We start from the raw sequence: 23689 nt of genomic DNA, 5'->3' as shown, positions 1-23689 counted from the left end.
ACACTCTCCTCTTCTCTTATTCCATGCGCCGATTCCCCCAGTGTACAACCCCCATTTTTTTTAAGAATTAGAGCCGCGAGGAGGCAAGGCGCACAGATCTCTGTCTCTCTCTAGGACTGGCCTTGGAAATGCCTGCCCTCTGCCTTCTCCTCCCCACCACAATCAGACTCCCTTTCTTCTATTGCTCGTGCGGGGAACCTGGGAGCTTAGTGGCAGCATGTTGCATGCTTTTCACTCCAAACAGCTCAGGCTGGAAAATGCAAGGCTGGGGCAGAGCGGTCCTCCTTAATAAGCCTGCTGGTGGCCTCTGTTGGCTGCAGCAAGACCCAGGCTCACCTCCACACTGCAGTGCCTACGAAGTGCAACCCACAGGAGAACCAGGCACCACACTCTACAGACACTGCCCGCTGCCACCACCTCATTGCCTGCCCGCTGGCCTGAACTGCATTGTGTCTCACACTGCTGCCGTTGCCAGGGGTGAGTGATGCAGAGTCGTATTGTGGCTCTGAGTTGTAATGGGCTCCAGGAGGCGGTGGGGATCCTGTCTCCCCCATTGTGAAGCATGCTAAATTTCAGTGTGCTGCGTAAGGTGCTGCGCAAGCAGTGGGCAAGGTTCCTTCCATCATACGTTTCTAGGCATCTTATAGAATAACACAGAATACACATAAATTTATTAAATTATATGACAATTATAATAATATAGATTATCAACATATCACAAATAATAATAGTATCATAAAACCATAGTATAATATCAAGCAGCTACCTCTGTATTATACTGATCATCTTTGTAAACTATGTCGGATTACAGCATCCTCAATTAGTAGAAAAAGTTTACAGTATCCAATCATTAGAGGTAGCTATCAGTACTTTGTCAGAATTAACAACAATTTATTAACTTAATATGTACCTACTAACAGAAAAAATGTTTGTGCAAGCCCATCAGAGGTGGGTTCCTACCAGTTCGCACCTATTCGGTAGAACCGGTTCGTCAAATCTACCGAACCGGTTAGAAGAGGTTCCACCAGTGGACCCAGAAAGCAGGCCACACCTACAGAAGAGGTTCCAATTTTTTTTGAAACCCACTACTGAAGCCCATGTATTTTCAGTTGACACCTTATATGCATAAAACCACAAATCCCAGCTCACCTCAATGGAAGAGAATTCCATATGGCAGAACAGCATCTTCTGTTCCGCTTCCAAATGAGCTTTAGTTAGCTTTTGAAGAGCAAGCAAGACATTCTCTAGACTATGTACAGAATGGATACATACAGAGAAAGCCAATTTCTCTCCATGAAAGAAAGTAGCTGACAATTGGTTCACATCTGCTAAATGAACATCTCATTCATTTTGTTCAGATATCATCTTATTTTAAAGTAACCTTCAATAATCTTGCTTCTGCTTTTGGTACAATACCAAACCAATAGACCCGAATTAACAGGACCTTTTCATTGGACATTGAACACGTTTCTACAAACTTTTCTAAAGTTTACTAAGACGATCAACATTAGGGACAAAGTAATAGACAAGCAATCATGTTTCCCACAAAATTACTAGTACCAATTATTATCCGTGGGAACTCATTATCAATTGTTTGCAAATGTTTCAAATCCTAATTAAATCAAATCAAAGCTGAATCAAGTCTAATACCAGATTTCCATTCTGGTATTCAATGATTAAGCTCCTGTTAATTAGAGCCATCTCTACAATGTGTGTTGCCTAAGGCGGAAAAAAAGCACACCCTTGGGTATAAAGGGAAATTCCATGGTAGTGGGATTTTCACTTCAATTCTGAAGACTGATATTTTCAATTGTCCCTGAGAAACCTAGAAGATTATTTGACACACACCTCTGTCCTCCATTAGAGAGATGCTCAGGAAGAATTGCTGGCAGAGACCTGCCTCTGTGGCTTCCTAAAATCTGCCATTTGAGGTAGTCACTTCATTCTGCCCAATGTTAGGGGTAGCTCTGCCATCAACAGGATCCAAAACCTACGTCAGACCATTTTTCTTTAATGCTCGATTACCTCAAATACCTTATTTTGGTATCATCAGGAAGGTGCTACAAAACACTATGAATGTTAAGCTCCCCATTATGCTCTTTTCCTCACTCTTCCAGGGCCTAATTGTGACACAGCAATCTGAATTGCACACATTATGCACCTGCTTTATTTCCAGTTCCTGCACTAATAAGGCCCACCGCATTCTCAATTGACTTATTCATCACACTGTTTAGTTCAACTTCAGTGTAGTCTATGTAGTCTGAGATTGCAGTGATTTTTAGATTGTTCAAAAGTTTAGATTTCAGGTGGTGTGTAGCATAAAACCAGCTCCCTCCAAACAGAAAAAGGCAGCACTTGTTCAGTTAAATTATACACAACCTGGTGTCTTCAGTTTTTTTAAGACAAGTACTAAGCTTCCATACATACCTCGTTAGCTGAAAACACCTGGAGGAAAACAGATTGGCTACCCCCATGTTTAATCAGTAACTAGTATTATTGAAAGTATTTTGTTATATAGCATTGTAAACTTGAGGAGGACCTCAAATATCATCTCTCTACCTTATGGAGGGTATGGACAGGGAAAGGCTTTAATAAATGATTTAAGAGAGAATTTGTAACAGTTAATTTGAATTGGGCTAAAATGAATAAATAGTCCATTAAAATATATCAATCAGAATAGAGATGGAAGAGACCTTGGAGGTCTTCTAGTCCAACCCCCTGGTCAAGCAGGAAACTCTATACTATTTCAGACAGGTAACCATCCAGTCTTTTCTTTTCTAAGAGCATATGAGAGGTGGGGGGCAGTGTTTTTCTTTTCCTTCATACTTTAATTTTTACATGGAATCTTAATTGTTGGTCATTCAGTAAGAGCAATCATGTTCTAAAGCTTTTCTAATTCAGTTTTGGGTGTTATCAATCACCCAAAGTAACTAACTTAAATATTGCAATCTCTGGTGAAGATTTTTGGATGGTAAACAAAATGATGATGGTGATGGCCATGTTAATGTCAATGACACAGAATATGAAGACTATTATATGCATGCTCAAATTGGTTCATCCATTCCAATCCACTGACTCATGATGCAGATGCCCCAAAGTGACATATAATAATCAGATGAGTGTTTTGATCTTAGCACTAACTACTACAACATGGTTGGTTTTAAGACTTCCTTCTGGAAGAATGTTAGTATCATAAAATGCCTCATAATCATGCTCAATAACATTTATTGTTAAAGCATCCATGGAAGCTGTTTACAAAGTGCTGTTCTCTGGCATGTTGGAAATTGGATGGACCTCAAGCATAGGGTGCCATCTTGTGGCATTGTACAGCCACACAATACAAAGCCTATGTTGATTGTTTGTGGAATAATCTCTTAGCAATTCTATCCAAGCTGTGTTTTTATAAACAAGACTATGAGCATGGTCTCAGTCACTTTGGGAATTCCTGATCTGGGCAGGTAGGTGTTTCCTTCTGTGGTGGGAAATACTGCAAAGTAGGAAGATAATGGCAAAATCATGTATTACAATTCTTGATCCAGATCATTTAACATTTTTAAAACCAACAAATTCTATTAAGCTAAGCCAAGCATAAAGACATAATATACAATATACAAACCACAATTTACAATTACCCAAATTGCTTCAAAATATATGAACATCAATCTAAAGAGTATCCTAATAGAGTTACAATGTTTATAGGGCAACTACCTGATCCTCAGACCAGCTATATACTATACCTATATAATTTATGGACACATCTAATTCTGTTTAATGCTGAGGATTTTTTAAAATTAGGACTGCAATCCCCCTTATGTTAAATTTCCCAGTTATTAAAAAAAAACCTCTTGAACTTTCTTCTGAAGTTATCCTATGGTTCCTTTTGATTTTCCCCTATGGGTATATTCTTGCATTATTTCAACCTGATGTTTTGGGAGATATATAGGGAACATAGTTGGACAAGTTGGAGAAGGTTCTTATTACAGTATGCACTGGAAAAAAAATTATTTTACACCTCAAACTTCAGAGTTTAGCCAACAAGCAATGTTAACAATGTTAAAATGCAGAATTTCAATCTACTGTCAAGCATGGAGAAAAATATCCCTGTTGGACTCAAGAAATAATCTGCAGAAGTTTGTTAATCATAAAGACTGTCAGATGTACCCAAACTATTTTAAAGTGTCGTACTGTGAAACTAGAATTAAATAGAAAACTGCAAACCCTGTAATCTGAAGTCCTTCAGATAAGAAGTGAAAAAATGTTCAAAGAATAGCTTTGAAATTCCATGGAAGGGATTTCAGGAACATCTCAGCAAGAATTTTATTGGTTTATTAGTGCTTGAAACAACTAGGAGTAAAATCCAAATAAAAGTCCTTGCTTTATTTTTGTCTTCTCTTGTTTTTCAAAAATCCTATAGTTGAGGATAGTGAACAAAATTTAGATGAAGCAAGGACTTTAATAAATGAAATCTTAAAAACAGAAGGAGATATTTATTTCACAATCATGATAAAACTACAATATTGAACAAGTCAGTTTCTTGAGAAAAATAACCATCTCTGCAGAAATATCTAAAATTAACAAACTGAACTGAAAACTTCTGAATTCAGAGTAGTGATAAAAACTTAATTTTGAAAAATGGAGTTTCAGTGTTTTTCATACCTTTATATCTGCGTGAAGAAATATAATTGGGAGACTTTCTGAAGTAAGACTAACAGTGAATATGTTACTGTAAAATGCAGACATTTATTAAATCATGCAGTTTAATTATGTAATTAAATCAAACTTTATATACTGTATATAAAAGTTTAAATAATATAAATGGGCAAAATTGTTCTGCTACTTGCCTCTCCACATGCAAGCAGTGGTGAGCTCAGCTTTCATACTCAACTCAACTCATACTCAGCTTTCCCTAATCTGTTGAAGTTGTAATCCGTTACATGAAAAGTCAGGGTTTAGGAAGTCAAAAAATATATATGATGCCTGTTTGTTGATTCTGGCTGCTCTGTATAATCCTCCTTTTATTACTGAATAGTGAAGACTAAATAAGGCTACTACCCATAAGATTATTTTGCATGGATTATTGATATTTTTCCATCAGTAAAGTTGTACTTTTGTAATTTTCAGGGATCCTAACCGGAAGATCTTCCAAAAATGATTGCATGTATTGTCTGCTTTTTTTAACTTCTATTTTCCGAAAATGGGACCACTGTGGAATAAGCCTTGCTACAAACCTCAAAGTCTATCAAGCAGTTGTGCTAACTACCTTGATGTATGCCAGTGAGACTTGGATTGTATATAGTAGGCACTCTAGGCAATTAAACCATTTCCACATGACCTGCCTCCACAGACCTCTGAGGTTCCAGTGAGAGAACAAAGTGCCAGACACAGAAGTCCTCTCCAGAGCACCCCTGCCACCCGTTCCCACCCTGCTCAGGAAAGCCCAGACATGTTGCAAGGATACCAGACCCCCTGTATCCCTAAACACTCCTCTATGGTGAGCTGTCTCAAAGAAAGCAATCGTCTGGGGGACAAAGGAAGGGATACAAAGACAAAAGAAGGGATACAAAGCTTCCCTCAATATCAACACCACCTCCTCTAAAACCCTGGCACAAGATCAATCGACATGGTGCATATTGATCCACCAAGGCTTCCAGACATTTGAAGACCAAGAACAACCATAGCACAAGATAAGCCAGGGCTGCAAATGCGGCAACAATGATGCTCACATGTCTGCCCAACATGTGGCAGAACGTTCCGTGCCGTATAGGCCTTACCAGCCACCTGAGGACACACCCTGGACAGCCCACAACCTGTTAGATGTCAAGGTCCTCTTCGAAAACGATGGTCGAACATCATTCCCAAAATAAGGAAATTACAAGCCACAAATTTCATTTATTTTAGAGCACTTTTAGATGCCTCTGGTTTTCAAATACATTTTCTAAGTACTTAGGCACTTAAATAGTGCCACGTAAGAATATTTGTTGCCCTTCAGGAGCCAAGTAGTACTTTTTTGAATAGGCCTTCATGAAATCATGGGCGTTGCGGAGGAATAAGCATTTCCCCATAAGAATCAGAATAGGCTTGAAAAAAAGCTTCAGAGAAGCTTTCAGAATGAACTATTTTGTTCTGAGCTGGCCATGGTAGCCAAAATCAACATTGATGATGGGCAGGCCCTGCCTTGCTGGTTTGACTATAGCTTGTAAAAATTTAGATACAGTCATCAGATTTTTCAGTGATTCAGAAAGGGCCCGGTTTCTTTATCACTCAAAGTGCAGGCTGGGGTGGGGTTGTGGTGGAAACACAACTGCTGATTCAAGGCACTAAGCTATATCAGCCATACAAATACAGAATAGTAGTCCTCCATTGCATGTGTAGCTCATGAAAACTATGTCTTTTGATTAAGTGATTCACCTAGAAAAGATGCTACCAGACTGCTCCTGAGTTTTTAGAATAGTCCCCTCATAAATGTGGCGCTGATAGCCATACGGTAGCTAAGGCTCGGGAAAAAGGTACTGAGAGGTGATTAGAGAGAGGAAACTAAAGGCAAAGTAGAAGGGATATTTAATCTTTCATTTGCTTTAACTTTGTAACTTAACTCTTTTCCTTACTAGGTTTTACACTGCAAATTTTTGTGACTGTGTCTAGTTGTCTAACTGGAAGAAGGCCTCAGAATAAGAAGGTGGGTAACTGAAGAATTATACAACTTCCTTCTATCATTCCCTTTTGATGCCACTGTGTAGAAATTGATATAAGAGACTGTGCTTCAAAAACACAAAGTAGAGGCATTCTAGGTCTATTATGGTTGTATGCCCCCCTGCACATCAAAACTACTTCCTGGATATGGAATCAAGACCTGATTAACAATTGGCTGGAGAGCCCATAGCAAAATTGAAATTCCCCACAACTCCTCCCTATTCAGGTTAAAAAAAAAAGTGTTTTTATCCTTTTGGGATATAAAGATTCAGCAGGAAAGAGAGAATCTAGAAGAAATTAAGGCTTATAAATAGACCCAAGATAATTATTGCTTCTAAAATTCAGATTTATAGCTCTGATCTAGAAGAGTCAAAAGAAGCAAATAGAACTTTTTTTTTGGTAGTGACCATTTCTCACAGGTCTAAATAAACATTTTAGCCAGGAATCTACTATTAGATCTTTGATTTCTTTAATGTGTGCACTGAGATCTACTCTATTTGCACTCTTTTTATAGTGGAGTTCATCAAACTCAGAAATTTTTCAGTATTATGACAAAAGATGTCTTTTCAGAATCTTGTACCTTTCTGTGAGAGATCTTTTGAGGACACCATCTGTGAATTGAACATGGTTTTTTAAGGTCTCTTATTTTTAGCCATTTATACCTCATGCCAGAACAATTTAAAGAACATAAAGCAGGAATGTAAAACACACTGGATCCAAAGCCAAAAAGATGCTTTAGAGTAGATACATGCAGGCTATCAACACTTCCTTACCTCAAACATATATTTTTGTGGAAATCTACATCTACCCGGTCAGTTCAGGAAAAGATGTATATTTTTTAAAGGGGTGGCAATTTGTGTGCTTTATGATCCTCCAGCCATGCAAAGCATCTTTTCACTGCCTATTATTCCTGTTAATTTAAGTATTCCTATTCGTTTTGAAATTGCTAATAAATGATTAAAATAAATTAAGTTGAATGATATTCTTTGCTTGGGGACAATTTAGGGTTTATCCAAAAGCTGTGGATACTGAAACTTGTCAAGAATAAAAACATTCCTCATCCACCAAATGTACCAATATTTGCCAGCAATATGACATTACTACTCAGAAAAAAATCCTTATTTTTTAAAGTCAACACTCCCATTTCATGCAGATGCTGTAGGGCAAAACTGAGCAAATTGACTTGCATATTTTCATGCTTATTAATGGAAGACTGTTCATTTTTTAAATCTATCAGTATCAAAATCTTTGTAATGTTTATTTAGCTGCCTCTCAAATGGAGGTATCCCTGCCTCCTGCAGAGATAAATATTTACTCTAATAGTTCTATTTGCAGGATTTTTAAAATGTATAGCCTTCTCTGGCCAGTGGCTCTTGGTCAAACCAGTGAAGTCACAGGCATTGCGATCCAAAATCCATATGTGAGGGAAGGCTAATATTAGAGTAGACAGGTGATTCCAATACCAACTATTTTTTCATAGAAACTATTTTCATCCTGGCCATTGGGTTTATCTAACAAATCTGAGTTGGAAACATCTCAATGATCACTTGGTGGCAGGAACAAGATTCAGGTACCCTTGACTCTGCCCCTATCTAGTGGCCACCCTTGCTTTCCAGGCCAGTTTTGTTAGCTTTAATGTATCAGGCATACCGTGTTTCTCCCAAAATAAGACAGGGTCTTATTTTCTTTTGCCCCCCCCCAAAATAAGCACTTGGTTTTATTTTTGGGGAGGTCTTATTATTTTTGAGGTGCAGGGGTGGTGAGCATGGTAACCTCATGGCTGCTGCTGTGTTGCAATATTTTCAGGGAGGGCTTATTTTGGGGGGAGGGGTTATTTTAGCTTATGCACTCAAAAGCCGATTGGGCTTATTATCCGGGGAGGTCTTATTTTCAGGGAAACAGGGTAGGTATACAGTTTTTTCTCCAAGGTACAAGTATCCTCGGATTATGATGGTAATAAGAACTAGAATTATCGACTGCAATCCTGGCAGTTCCAGTTGCTGTTGTTAAGTGAGGATCTTATGTGACTGTAACTTTTCAACAGGCAAAGTCAATTTGATCCCAGCCAGATACTATGAAATGGAGACAGGGATGTTACCAAGTGCTCAAATTGCAATCACAAGCGTGCTGCAATGGCTGTATCTGAGGACCATTTTTAAGTATCACTTGTACAGTAGTCACAACTTTGAACAATTGGTGAATGAATGGTTGTTAATGAAAAATTACCTATAAATGCCAATTGGATTGTAGCTACATATAAAAGGCAATATTTCCTCCAGTAAAGTCCAACAACTTCTACTGACTATTGTGGACATGCCAATGTAGCTTTCCTGGTAATAAAAAAAATGTTTGCCATTGCTATTTTCCAGGATGATTCTAAAGTACCAAGTCTAATCTATATTTATTTTTCACATCTATATGGTCACCCATTTCCACCAGAGGTGACATTAGACCGTTAGGATTTCCAAATGGTCCGCTACCCATATTCTGGGTGGACTCTGCTGAACATTTAGAGACCGCGGCAAATGGTCTGGACATACCTACTTTCCTCTTTCCTAATCCTGCCTCTTCATCCCATTTCAACTGATTAGAGCGACATTCCTGAGGATTACACTTCTGTACAAATATAAGCCACAAAATTTTCTAAAAACTTTTAACTTTAGAAATGCCTGTAGTTACAGATTCTTATTTTTTTTTCAAGATCCTGACTTTAGACAGGGCTTCTAGATCTGGATAAAAGAAGATGGCAGCAAAGAGAGGTTTCAAAATAAAAAGAAATCCTAACTCTTTCTTGCCATCCAGTTGTTCAGATTTTGGCAGCCCAGATAAAGATGGGATAAAAAATATAATCTATATAAATAAAAATGTAAATGTTCATTTATTCAAAATCTTAAATCTCCAAAAGTTCTTCACCAATTGCTTTGAAATTTTGACCCAACGTTGCATTTAATAGTGCATGTGTTTTTATATACCTATATTATATAGATGTCACACCTGCGACAGGTAAAAACATGCTTTTTTGAAAACCAGCACCATCCGTTGGACGTAAAAGCAACACATGCTATACTAAATATTTCAGGATTCCATTTCAATGTTTCTGATAGCATTGTTATATTGAATTTTCATAGATTTCGATTTATTTTCATTTTGATTTAATTATTTCGTGTAACATTGCGTTGGAATTGAGCTGTGTCGTTTACCATAGCATTCATTTCGTGAGTATAGTATATTCGGAACAGTTCGGCCTCTCTCCAGCTTCGTCCCGATGGTCCCTTTATATGTGTGGCTGGGCTGCGGCTGCACCCTTTCCCCTTTCCGCCCCTCCTCCGATGAGCTTCAGGCATTTCTGCCAAGGGGAGCCAAAGCCCTTCAGCCTCCCCTCCCCTTCCGCCGGGCCTTTGCTGTCTGCAGCAGGGCGGCGCCTGCGCCATCCCTCGGCTGCTTCCCCCCACCCTTAAGCCGCCTCCACCCCGAGGCCTGACCAATGGCAGCACCCACCCGCCACCTGACTATGCCCACAGGGGAGACCCCCAGCCTCCCTCCCATGCTGGGGTTTCCCCGTCCATGTCCGGAGGGGCCCTATCCAGCCCGTCGCTCCGGAGGCTGCCCATCACGGGGAGTTTGAAGGGCACCAGGCTTGCAGGGGCCACCATGGCTCACTTCCATGCGGGGGCCGCCTTTGCCGGGGGAGCCACGGCCGGTGCAGCAGGTGGCAGGGCCCGCCGGGTGGGCAAGACCCTCACAAACCTTGCCACTGCTGACCCTGCCTGGAGGGAACCACCCTGGGAATGTTTCTTTCTTCACATGCTGTTGGTAAATGTGCCCGGTCCAACGCCTTTCCAGCAATTGAAAATTGTTTCTCACATGGACAATTATATGTTGCGTGTTCTAGAGTCGGCAAACCAGACAACCTCTATATCTACAGACAGTGGAACAACAAAAAATATTGTATACCCACAAGAATTGTGAAATTAAACATATTAGAAACTTGCACTTTCTCTTTTCTTTCTTTTCCATTTAACCAGACTGGGCCACAGCAACGTGTGGCCGGGTACAGCTAGTAAATAAATAAAATAACATGATTAGCAAATGAAAGTAGTCATTTGTATAGGCTTAAGTAAAGGAGGAGAGTGTCCTTTGGAGTCAGCTTTTGACACCTGGTGACTACTTGCCATGCCTCTTTTCTAGGGCTGTAAGTTGATATGTATTTATTGGGGAGGGGGGGTGCACGAAGGGAGGCTCAGCCAATCTCATTGTACACATGCTGTGCATTGACAATAAAGGTTGAATTGAATTGAAGTAACTGGCCCAAAGTCACCAGCTGGCTTTGGCCCTAAGGCAGCACTAGAACTCCCGTCTCCCAGTTTCTAGTCGGGTGCCTTCACCATTAGATCAACCTGCTAAAAATTTAAACCCACATAGTACGAAGCCCGCTTTCCTAGTACAAGTGGGCAGAGGCAAGCATGACTTTGGTTTGCTTTGCCCTTCAAAGTTGGAAAAACGAGGATGGGGAGAAGATCAAACTTTTCTCCCTGGACCTCGCCAGCTTTATCTTATTAATCTACAATTCTCTTTAAGATCTCTATGTATCTCATGCTGGGCTTTGTAGCGTTCACAGGTAAAACCCGACCATAACGATAGTTCGGATAAACTTTAGGATTCCCGGGCACCGCCCTCTTCGCCAGCGATCCGAGCAGCCCCTGGAGCGCATGCAGATGTCAGAACTGCAACTGTAGCAGCTGAGAGACCAAGTTGTACGCGAGGCGGGGCCCGACGTAGACTGCGGGTCCGAAGTCTCCCCCCCCCCCCGCCAACTAAGGGAATTCCGGCCTCACCAAACATGGCTGCCTATGCACCGATTCAGCTTCCTTTTCCCGCAGACTTCAAAATGGCCATCCCGTTCCGCTATGGATCAAGCGTGCCCACATTTGATATGGCGGATCTCGCTTCCTTTGGCAAATAGACTGGGGCATAGGGAAAGTTAAGAGAGAAACTCGGCTTCTGATGCTTTCCGATTCAACACCACAGAAGTGGGCTTTTCCGGAAGGCTCGGGATTTATAGAACTTTATAGATCTCTTCATCATGGGACCACTAGATCCAAAATAATTACGGCGAACTAAGTCGACGATCTGAAAAAAAGCTTTTGCCACCTCGCTCCCACCAGATGTGACGTTGGCACAGGATGTTGCGCGGTGGAGGGACACGCAGAGCTAGGGGAGCGTTTAGCCGCGCGGCATGCCGGGAAGCGGCGAACTAAGTGGGCGGCGAGGGGAGGTGGGTCAGTCCAAGGCGTTTCCTGGGCTCTTGGGGCGGGAGGGGGAAGTTCGAGATGGATTCACCTTAATGGCGGTTGCCGCGGGAGGCCTCGAGTCACCCTCCCAGTCCCGTCTGGCCCGGCCATGCCCGGCCCAGCTGCCCCTGCAGGAGCCCAAAGGTAAGAAACCAACGGCTGCTGCCGCCGCCGTTGCCTGATGTGAGGAGGCGCTCAGCCGGACGGCCAGCCGGGACCCTTCGCCTCAGCTGCCTGCTGTCTCCCATAGTCCGGAGCGTGGAAGGGAAGCCGCCGCCACCTGTACGCCGGCCTCCCTCTTCGCTCCGCCCCGCATCCTTCGGGTCTGAATAGGGGAGTGAGTCCCCCCCCCGTTTCGGGTGGCGGGGTACGAGCCAACAGCCCCTTTTTTCCCGGATGCGGGGGAGCGTGTTGCTGCGAGTAACGTGTCTTTGGAAAAGTCCAAAGCGGGAAGGAAACCGCCATGTATCCCGGAAGGTTCCCTCTTCCTCTCAATTACTAGACGAGCGCATTTCCTCCCTTTGAAAGTTGGAAGAAAACAACCAGGGAAGGGATGGAGGAATGAGTCCTGACGTCGTGCTTCTTCTTCTTGGCCTGGTTTGTGCAGTCAGAGGTGTTGGGTTTCTTCTGGAGTTGTTCCCAAGCTTGTCTCTTGTCTTTGTTCTCCTAAGGCAGGAATAATAATAGCTGCTGCATCGCTGGCCTGTAAGTACCGGGGTTTCTTCATCTCTTCTTTCCCCTCTCTCGTTCCTCCATAGGTGAAGACGGGTCAAGCAGTGGTGATTTTATGCTAATTGGCACTGTGCCATATTAGTGTTTTTTTTAATTGCGGAAGTGTGACACAAATTAGGTTGCTGGAATTGCTTCCCACTACCTATCCACAGTGTTGTTTTAACCCTTAAGATGAGTGTATTAGGGGATTCCAATCTGAAGGATAGTATTATAAACAGCAGAGTCAAGATTCTCATTCTCCTCATTGGAAAAGTGCTGAAAGATAATAACTGTTCATTTTGAAAGCAAAGAGAGAGAGAGAGTTAAAACAGCTGTTTAATGCCACAGCAACATTGTGGAAGTTGGCACTTATCGTCTTATTTTTGTCCTTACATTAAAGGTTAAAAAGTAGGTTTCAATTAAAAATTCTCATAAAAATACTGAACTACTCCCCCTCTAATCTTTTGTTTCATTGGAATTGTAGGGGGCCGTGCATGCCTCATTTTGGCTGCCAGAGGCACCGCAGGCCGGTCCTTTGCTATTTCCAGGCCAGCCCCATGGGCCACATTTGAGCATTTCTGGATCCGGTCTGTGGGCCTTGAGTTTGACACCCCTGCACTAGATTCAAGAGATTTGCTGTTTTTCTCAAAGTACTCCTGTGGTATTCCTATTTTACTTCTTTGTGATATCAGAGGAGTACTTCCTGCAACTGGAAGAGAGATGTGAAGTCAACTATCTCTATTCAAGAATTGACTTCTTTTACAGAAGGAGAAAAAAGCTACATTTGTGAGTTCTCGCCCAGTCACCAAATCTCTCTATGATATTTTCACTGACTTTTTAAAAAAACAAAATTTAATTCTCTATATTTGCCATGTAACCTCTCCTTTTTAAAGTACATTTTCATATGAAGAAGAAGAGAAGAAGAGTATGCCAAAATTCCTGAACTAACATGTTGTAAAAATTCATATATGACTTTAAGAGAGCAGGACTTTATACTTTTTGTTTTGATGTTTCATGCACTTGTAAGCAAGAGAGAATGCAGCAACACAGGTAGTAATGAGGATGTTTTAAATGCCCATGTGTCATCAGTGCTGTGTGAATTGCATTGGTTGCCACATGACTTCAAATACTGATTGTCACTTATAAAGTCCTTCATGGAAGAGGACTTCATCATTTGAGAGACCATGTTTCTCCAGTGTTTTCTGCCCGTCAGATAACATTGGGAAGAGTAGGGGTGCTCCAGTCCCTTCAATTAGTCATCTAATGGGACCCTGAAAGCACACTTTCTCTCTTGTCATCTGGAACGGCATGTCCCTCGAGATTTGTATGGCTCTCGCCGTACAAGAGGTACCTATGTCTTTGAAAATGGGATTTGCTCCCATTTGAGGTTAGGTTGTTGAGTCCAGGATTGTTTTCTTTCGTATTACATTAAGTAATTTTGTCTTGTGCATGTTCTTTTCTTTTTTGTCTTTTTAAATTATGTAGGCCACCTGGAATTACCTCAAATCAAATAAATAAATGAAGTTGTAGAAACAATCCTGTGAGAAAAATTAAATTTTGCGTTGAATCACACTAATAACTAGTAGACCCACTGAAATGAGTTGGTTATATAATACTTTGGATTTGTTAAGGGGATTTAAATTTCAGTGGGTCTGTTCTAAATATGTCTAAGCTTAAATCTGTTCCTGTTAATTTACATTAAATATAATACACACATCTTTGCTATAGAACCAGCTAAAGGTGTGGTACATAACTTCAGTTTGAGTTATAAAAAGTTCCAGGACAGGTACATTGTATGAATGCTTTAGTGTTTAAGGCAAGGAAATTCCAAAATGTGTGATTCTTCTCTAGATATCTTGGTTTTCCTGTTAACTGCCTACTACTTTTTATTGCTAATTATTACAAGGTACTCTGCCAAAACTTCAAAGCTATGTTTTTTAACTCACTTCAATTTTGATGGAATTTTTCTTCCATCAATCCTGTCTAATTCTTGGGGGCTGCCTGAACAAGTCCTTGCAGTTTTCTTGGCAAGGGTGTTCAAAAGTAGTTTGCCTTCTTTCTAGGACTGGAAATAACTGGCCCAAGGTCACCCAGACGGCTTCGTCCCTAAGGTAGGACAGAACACACAGATTCCCATTATCTAAGCCTGACACCAAATTAAGTCTCAAAAGTAGGATATTTTTCTTTAACTTGCTCTGTCTCAAAGTCCTTTGTGAAACTTTGCCTCCAACATGCCATTTGCCAAACTTTTCCTGTTTGTTCAAAACAGTGGAACTAGTAAAGGGCATTAGGGAAAAACAGGGAAATACTGAATTGAGGAACCAGCACATCCATCCTCAAAATACAGGTCGTCCTTGATTTAAGATCACAATTCATTATCCACAGTTAATATTACCCTAAATTGCTGACCAAGCTTTCAGTTTTGATATTGAATAAATATTGAAATCGAATATTAATATGGATGAGAAAAGCCATGAGTTCCCAACCATTTGTTATATTATGAAATAGATATCTCTGTAAGTTTTTTCTTTGATCTCAAGAAGTGTGCTGCTATTTTCAGTGTTGGTTGAACAATGCCATCTATTTTCATGTATTCATACATTCTCATGAAATATATGTAGCTACAATTCAGTAGAATGTTGCACTCTGAATAAAAACATTAATGCACTAAAGATGATAGCCACTAAATATAAGGTATATCCTGAATTCATGTTTCCATTATAATCAAATGAAATATATCAATCTTTATATGATTGCAACAGTGTTTCTAAGAGGAATCTTAGCTGCAATCAAATAATATTGTAGATCAGAGGTCCCCAGGCCCAGGCTTGGTACAGGGCCATGACCTGTCCACCAGGCAATTGGCAGACGAGCGCATAAACATGCACAAAGTTCCCCTTGTGCAGCCACTTGCACAAGCATGCAAAGCTCCCTTCGTACAAGTGGTGGGCGCTCGCACGCACCTGCCTATCACACACAGGGAACTATCCCCTCTCCCCCTGCTGTGCCCCAAACCGAAAATGTTGGGGACCACTGTTGTAGATTATCTAAATTTAAATTGGCTAAGCTAAGTGCAGGAGGACTTGACTTAGTTTTAGTAGGAATTACCATTTAAGGGGACATCATTTACCACCTATAGCTAACTACCTCTCAGATTTTCATTCTTTTTCATTGCCAACAAGTGGCAATGAAATCTAAAGAGAGAATACACTGTTTACCCTCTACACTCAAGGATCAAGTATCCAAATAGGATTCACACATTTTATATCATTTAAGGTAAACCCCTGCTTAATTTTGTATTATAAGCTATTTAGTCTTTTAAAACTAAAAACTAATACAAATATAAAACAAGGAACAAAAGCGAAAAAGAAAATCAAAGTGATAGCAAAAAAGGCAAGAAAAAAAATAAAAATAGAAAAAAATTACAAAGTGGTTTCCAATATTTTTCACAGCAGATTTAAGCACAATTGTAATTTAGCCTTTCTCTTTAAAGTTACATGATAGCAATAGCAGTAGCACGTAGACCCAAATACCTCTTCAAAGTGCTTTATAGCACTTTCTGAGCAGTTTACAAATGTCAGCATATTGCACCCAAGAATCTGGGTCCTCATTTTACTGACCTTGGGAGCATGGAAGACTGAGTCAACTTTGAGCCAGTCAGGATTGAACTCCTGGCAGTGGACAGAGTTTGCCTGCAATACTGCATTCTAACAACTGCACACCACAGCTCTTTCTCTTTTCTTTAATCTGTCCTGTAATTATCAGAGCTGCAAATCACAGCTCTTTTTTTCCTTTTATGCAAAAACTCCATAAGAGGCTTCCACTCTAATCAAAAAAGTATCTCACCAAGATCTGTCAATTTTACTAATTTCTCTATAGTAGGTAGCTTGAATTGTTCCATCTCCGTGCATATAATAATATCACCACAATAATCATATATTGAAATCATCCTCCATGGCTTTTTCTGTTTATCCATTAGTCCTAAAAGGGAATTGTTCTGACTTTAAAAATCTTTAAATCTTTAAAATCTTCTGTGTATGTTTGTGATGCAAAAAATAATGGAATGGTAAGTCTAATCACAGAGACGTTTGTGATTCTGCCAGTGGGTAAGCTGAGTTACCAGAAAGTGCCAAGTATAGAGCATTTTCTATACACATTGGCTGTGATAAGAAATGTTTTATTTGGTGAACTTTGATGTTTTTATTGTATTATGCATTATAAAATATAAGGAATCGTTTCAAATATAGTGGTGTAAATGATTAGTATTCAACACCTAGTCTGTTTCAATGAATTTCTATTTTATTACAGGTGCAAATTAATTTTTATAAAGAACTAAACAATGGAACCAGACATCGTTCGAATGTATTCTTCGTCCCCTCCCCCATTAGATAATGCACCAGATGAAGAGGAGGAGGAAGAGGAGGAGGAAGAAGAGGAGGAGTTTGGTGATTTTGGTGGCTTTTCTGATGTTGGAAATACTAGTGTAAGCTTTGATTTTGCATCAGAGTATTCCAGTTCAAAAGAAGAACATAAGTCTTCATTTAACTCCGATTACTCAGGAAGGGTAGATAGTGTTATAACTTTTACCACAATAAGATATAGTAACAATAAGGACAGCATTGCAGAACTTCCTACTTCTATAAAAGAACTTCCTGATAGTACTAAAGAAAAATATGAGTGTAGAAACCTGGGTACATCATTTGAAGATGTAATTCCAGTAGAAGTAAAAAGAGCTGGAAAACTGGAATCATCATATTCTGAAATTATTAGGACTGATCTAAAAGTTCCAAATGATGATCAGCAAATAGACAGCTGTAATGGCGAAAGGCTACCGCGCCCAGAAGTTCTAACAAATGGATTTTCAGAACCAGATACAGCAAACTCTCAGGGAGTCGAGGATCTGGACAGTATCAGTGACCCAAAGGGATTAAAAACAATTAGCACTGAATTAAATTTGGATTCTATACCCAGCACACATGAGAATTTTGCCACATTCTCACATAAACAAACAACCCAGGTAGAAGAAACAAAAAATAAAATATGCAAATATTTTAGTGGAAAAAAAGTATTAAATGCACAGGAAAATTATGTAAATAGAATTGGAGAGGCAGAATCTATGAAGGAAGAAAGCTGTGAATGTGAAGGGGAAACTTTCACTGAAGGTGAACACATCTGCATTTCAAAAACTAATTCAATAAATAATGTGAAGGTTGAAAAAGACTGCACGGAATTGGAATCTAATGACACTGTCACTTCTGTACAAACAAATGTGAACTCAATAGGCACAATTGAAAATCCTGAAGGAAGTAGAGAGCATGGCACGGGAAACAACAAAGAACATGCTTTTTCTTCCACCAGCGATGCTGCAAAAACAGCAGACCTCAGCCTAAGTAGGCTTGAAAGTCTTAGCAGTCTTCCTAGTGGCGAGAAGGTACATGTTTCTGAAATAGTAAAAAATGGTGAAAGTGACCCTGGGCATGCATCATTTAATGATGTTAGTGAAGATGATTTTGGTGATTTTAGTATTGTTAGTAATGGATCTCTTGCTTTTGCGGATAGTGTTCAAATTTCTGCAAGCCAAGAACATTTTCAACCCCCTTTTGAAAACCTCAGTAATGAATGTAGTGAGTTCACAGCTAGTAGTCTTCATCAGCAATCAACAAAAATAGCTCCTGGTCAACCAAATGAGATTTCAAGTACTCTGTTGGAAGAACATCCAATGGTTGCTTCTGATTTTATCAAGAAGATACAACCCTCCGTAGAATTGGAAAATGGGAAAGAGAATGAGTTTGGAGATTTTGATTCAGGGTCAAAAAGATTTCCAGACACGGATGAATTTTCAGACTTTAGTTCAGCTGGTGGTAACCAAGCTGCAGAGTGGAATGCTTTTGAAACTGAACAAAAAGAAAGCTGCTTGTGGGCTACTTTTGAAGATGAACAAACAGTAGAATCTCATCTTAGAGAAGATGTGTGGCCATCCCCTACAGTTAGCACAACCTATAGTGCTGAAGATTCAATTAATCCAGCTGGCAGTGAACAGTTGCAAGAATTACAAGTTTCAGCTCAGGTAACTATCATATTTGGTTTTTGTTTTTCTTTCTTTCTACAATAGAAAAGCATATGCTATTGGTTTGACTATCCTATGTTAAGTATGTTTGGGACTAGATGCAAGATTGCCAGTTTTTCTTTTTGGACATGACACTGCAGGAAATGCCTTTATAGCCACAGCCTTTGTGCTGTATTAAATGCTGTTAATCTAAATTCCACAAGTAGTTTTGCATTGGTGAAAGGGATCTATGAAATACAACAGAGGAATACCTTTCCAAAAGCATAAAATGTATGTATGCATAAAATGTATTTGTTTGTGTCAAACAAAAGGGCTACTAACTATCTACAAAGCAAGTTTGAAATAATATTTATTTAATGTACTTTGGAAAGCACATATTTGTTCTGTAACTGAATTTAGTACTGTCTGGTAGAATAGAAGGTATGTATACCTCTTATTCTCCACTTTTTAAATGGAAGAATGTTTGATTTAATTTTAACTGAAATTTTAATTAATTGAACTAATGTACATTTCTGATATTATAGAAAATATGTTTACTGTTCCTTAACAAAAAAACCAACAGTGGATTGTATCAAGGAAGCAAAAGTAATGTTCTGTGAACTTTAAAATGCTACTTCATAATATAGCTGGTATTTTGATAGAATAAATACACTGGTAGTTTAGACCTGTGTTTCTTAAAGTGCGTTCCTAAGACGTCTGGGAATTCCCCAATACTTTCTCAGAGTTCCACAAAATCAAAATTATTTGTCAACTTAAGTTGAAAAATAATATATTAAAGTGCCATCAAACAAATTGTGAAAAACAGTACTGCCAGCAAATGCATCACTTTTAATTTTTCATATAGAAATAGCCACAAATATAACCCGGCTCTTTTTGGGTCCTCCATGTATGTACTACTAAAACTCTCATGTTTGTCTATGTGTAACTTTTAACTGGGCAAAACAATTTTTGAATCAATGTAGCTCAAATGGGCTAATTTAGAGATTGCATCAAAAATCCAGAATCTCTGACTTTCATGGAATTGAAATTCATCAAACTTTATAAAATATTTAATGACATAATTATTGTTAAATATAACTTAATACAAAATGTCATAAAGCATTTCCTGTGGTCAGCTCCTGATGTTTGGCTGTGCTATATAATTCAAAATGAGCTACTTTCAAAGCAGATACATATTTCAATATTTCTGATTTTTTTAAAGAACTTTGCCATTGTTGAAAGCATTGAGGAATCTGATAAGGAAATGTTTCTTAAATGATGACCTAATAAGTCATGGGTTGTCTAGTAAAAGTAAAAAGTGCAAAGTTGTCCTAAGAGAAACAAAAACTAAGAAGCACTGGTTCAGATTATACAATTGGATCATTAAAAAATAAAAATTCAATAGAGAACAGATAAAAACTTGAATATATTGAACAAGTCTTCATTTTTTATCTTTGTTTCCATACACAGTGACCTTAAGGGAAATAAACATTGTAAACATCTATATAATATTTCTGCCCAAAATGATGTTTACACAAGCAAAATGTATTCTGCTAGGAACAATATGGTTAATACAATTCACGGTTGATCAGATTTGTAGAAAACTATTTTTGTAGTTGCTTCATTTTTTTCTTTTTGCTAGAGCAGTTTTCCACATATTAAAGATTATTGAGCCAAATATTTTAATTTTCTGCTCTTTTGTGATAACAAGCTTGGCAGCTAATGAGAGGAATATAATTAAGTTCTTATGTTGCCATGATGTATATGTGCTAGAAGAAATACAGAACCTAAGCCAAATGAAGGGTTCATTACAAAAGTGGGATGAGTGGTTTTCTTATGTTCTTCAAAAGCTTACATCCAAAAGTTGAAAAAAATCAGTGTTGTCTAACATAGTTATGCATGGCAAAAGAGTCAACAAAATCTATTACAATTAATGTAAGAATTCATTGGTGGGATTTCCTTGTTTTTAAATAAAAATATTTTATTATTATTTTCAACTCTGTTGAATTAGTTAAGTTGTATATGAATATTACTTCAACAATATAGTGTTGAATTAATGAGATCCTAGATACTTTATTAATGAATAATTATACTTGACTCATCTGAAATCAAGTTAGTACTTGTGAAATTCATTTTAAAAGGCTTACTTTTGAAAGAAGGCAAGGGCAAACAGTGTAATCGAGGAAATTGCATGGCTTTATTTTATTTACTTAAGAACATTTACAGTATTTTTGGAGTATAAGACGCACCTTTTGCCTCAAAAAAGAGGCTGAAAATCTGGGTGCATCTTATACACTGAACAGCATTTTTTGCCTCCCGAAGCCCGCCCCTTCACCAAAATGGCCGTGCATAGCCCTATGAAGGCTTTTAGAGAGCTCCTGGGGACTGGGAAGGGCAGAAATGAGCGGGAAAAGGCCTGTTTTTGCTTCCCCAGTCCCTAGCAGCTTTCTATAAGCTTCCTAAAGGCTATACATGCAATTATTTTGATGAAAAATGGGCTGTTTTTTGCTGGTTTTTGGCGCACCCCCCCCCCGGACCACTCTGCAAGCCCCCTAAAGGCTATTTGTGCCTCTCTTTTTTTGAAAAAAAAAACGGGCCCATTTTTGCAAAAAAAAAGAGGGGGGGACATATTTGGGAGGTTTGCAGAGTGGAAAACCTTTTTCCTTTTGGAAAGCTCTTTTGTTAGAGTGGTTGATGAGAATTACATTGATCAAGTGATGTGTCTGCAGAAAAAAAGTCTTAGGTGCTGCAGATTGTCAGCGATTTCCTTCTCCAGCACATGGATAAATACACCTGGAAACCTCTACCTACCTACTGTATTTCTTTCTTTCTTTCTCTCTCTCTCTCTCTCTCTCCCTCTCTCTCTCTCTCTCTCTCTCTGTATGTATGTATGTATGTATGTATGTATGTAAGTATGTATGTATTTGTTTTCGTAGATTTTCACGGGTGTATGTATGCTGGTCTTGTTGTACTCTGGTCTTTTCCCGTGTAAGATTAACAATCCCTCTATCTACCTGCCTACTTTCTCTCTCTCTCTCCCTACCTGCCTACTGTAATTCTCTCTCTCTCCCTCCCTCTATCTACCTATGTACCTACCTACCTACTCTCGCTCTCCCTACCTATCTACTGTATTTCTCTCTCTCCATCTCTCTCTATTTCTCTCTATCCCTCTTCCTACCTACCTTTCTTCTCTCTCCCCCCCACCTACCTACTGTATTTCTATATATATATATTTCTCTCTCTCTCTCTCCCTCCCTCTATCTACCTATGTACCTACCTACCTACTCTCTCGCTCTCCCTACCTATCTACTGTATTTCTCTCTCTCCATTTCTCTCTATCCCTCTTCCTACCTACCTTTCTTCTCTCTCCCCCCCACCTACCTACTGTATTTCTCTCTATATATATTTCTCTCTATATATATTTCTCTCTCTCTCTCTCTCTCTCTCTCTCACCCTTTAACTACCTAAATACTCACTCTCCCTACCTACTTACTGTATTTCTCTCTCTCTCTATCCTCTATCTACTTACCTACTTTTTTAAAAAAAAAATGCCTATTCAAAACCTTGGTGCGCCTTATACTCCAGTGCGTCTTATACTCCGAAAAATATGGCACATGGCCATTCAACTCACACTCCGTGACTACAAGTGGTTTACAAAGATAAAACCTCCTCCCACAGGGAATCATTAATCGCTGTCAGAATCTACCTGCATGTCACCTCCCCAGAAGCTTTCACAGGCCAGGTAGGGCATGTGCTAATACTCCCTGTCCATTTCCTCAGGAGCAGTGGGGTGAGACTTTTCCAGGTAACTGGACAAGAACTGCCTCAGGTGCTTTCACCAGATTAGCAAACTTGCTAGCATTTTACTGGGAACAAATTTGAGCAATTTTGTCTTCCAGAAAATCAGAAAATTCCTCAGTGCGCCTCTTCAGGTGAATCGCTGTATCCTCCTTCCCTAGGAGGAAGTGATTCACCTTAAAGAGGGTTACTGGCCAATTATCTACAGACTCGATTAGTGTGGAGAAGTATTTATGGTTTACCCCCGAATCATCATGCTTTAATAGCAGCTCTTATGCATGTTCAATTGAGTTTTTCCCTTGTCTTCTTCCAGCAGCACTCTGGATGTCTCTTTATCCATTTCATTCATCTCAGTTCCTCCATATATCATGGGAGACACAGAGGTTTATGAGTTAGGAGAGGTCACATGGGTGCAATTCTATCCAGAGCCTCAAGTCATCTTCCTATTCCAAGTGGTGACTAAGACTTTGGCAGGACTATACATAACATCTGCAGTTATAACGCCAGTTTCTTCTGAAATACATCTAGGTCAATTAGTCGCTAGGGACGGATTGAACTAACAGATCCTGCCTCCCTGCAGGGGGTGTACATTTCTAGAGAAACTGATTACCACCAGACTGATCTGACCATGACAAGGGGACAAAAGATAGATTCACTAATTCCAGATTACATCAAGAACATCAAAATCCATGTAAACACTTAAGAATTCGTCTATTTTTATTTAATAGTTTATCTTTTCACATTTAAAATGACAATTCTGTGACAGTTTTTGAGGGACTCTAAGAACTATGCCCAAAGCTTTTAACAGGGATACAGCAGATCATACTTTTAATGTAAAAATTATGATAATTTTAATTTTAAACGATCATAATTAAATATACAGTCTACTTTTCAAGCCATGATGAAAGAGTAGATTGACATGAATATAATTATTAAGCAAAATAATGTGGGCAAAATAAAAGCCTTGCTTTAAGGTCAAGTGTCCTGAAACCTTTGGAAGCAGTCATCTAGGTTCTTTCAAAATTGTTACCAAGTTGTAATTTTTGAATAGGAAGAATAGGAAAATTATTAATTACTTGGCAAATAATTATGTTAACTACATGTTAAATTAAAATATCAAATTATTAATTACTTGGCAAATAATTATATTAGC

At 39.2% G+C, this 23689-nt stretch overlaps 1 protein-coding gene across 5 annotated transcripts in view; it reads left to right on the top strand.

Annotated features, from left to right (window-relative positions):
• The first annotated feature begins 11958 nt into the window (after positions 1-11958).
• AFTPH (aftiphilin) overlaps positions 11959-23689 on the top strand; it is a 35089-nt gene continuing 23358 nt past the window's right edge. For 2 of the 5 annotated variants that reach the window (XM_032212868.1, XM_032212873.1), the window contains exons 1-2: positions 11959-12125; positions 17001-18759. In XM_032212868.1, the coding sequence (XP_032068759.1) occupies positions 17032-18759 (1728 nt within the window). In that variant the 5' untranslated portion in view covers positions 11959-12125; positions 17001-17031. Of the gene's footprint in view, positions 12126-12189; positions 12687-14755; positions 14804-17000; positions 18760-23689 lie in introns of those variants that run through there. The other 3 variants (XM_032212870.1, XM_032212872.1, XM_032212871.1) reach the window with 3 other exon arrangements.

This window comes from Thamnophis elegans, chromosome 3 (genome assembly GCF_009769535.1).
Source record: "Thamnophis elegans isolate rThaEle1 chromosome 3, rThaEle1.pri, whole genome shotgun sequence".
Taxonomy (NCBI): Eukaryota; Metazoa; Chordata; class Lepidosauria; order Squamata; family Colubridae; genus Thamnophis; species Thamnophis elegans.
Note: the sequence above shows the minus strand (reverse complement) of the source record. Positions and strands in the feature narration are given on the sequence as shown.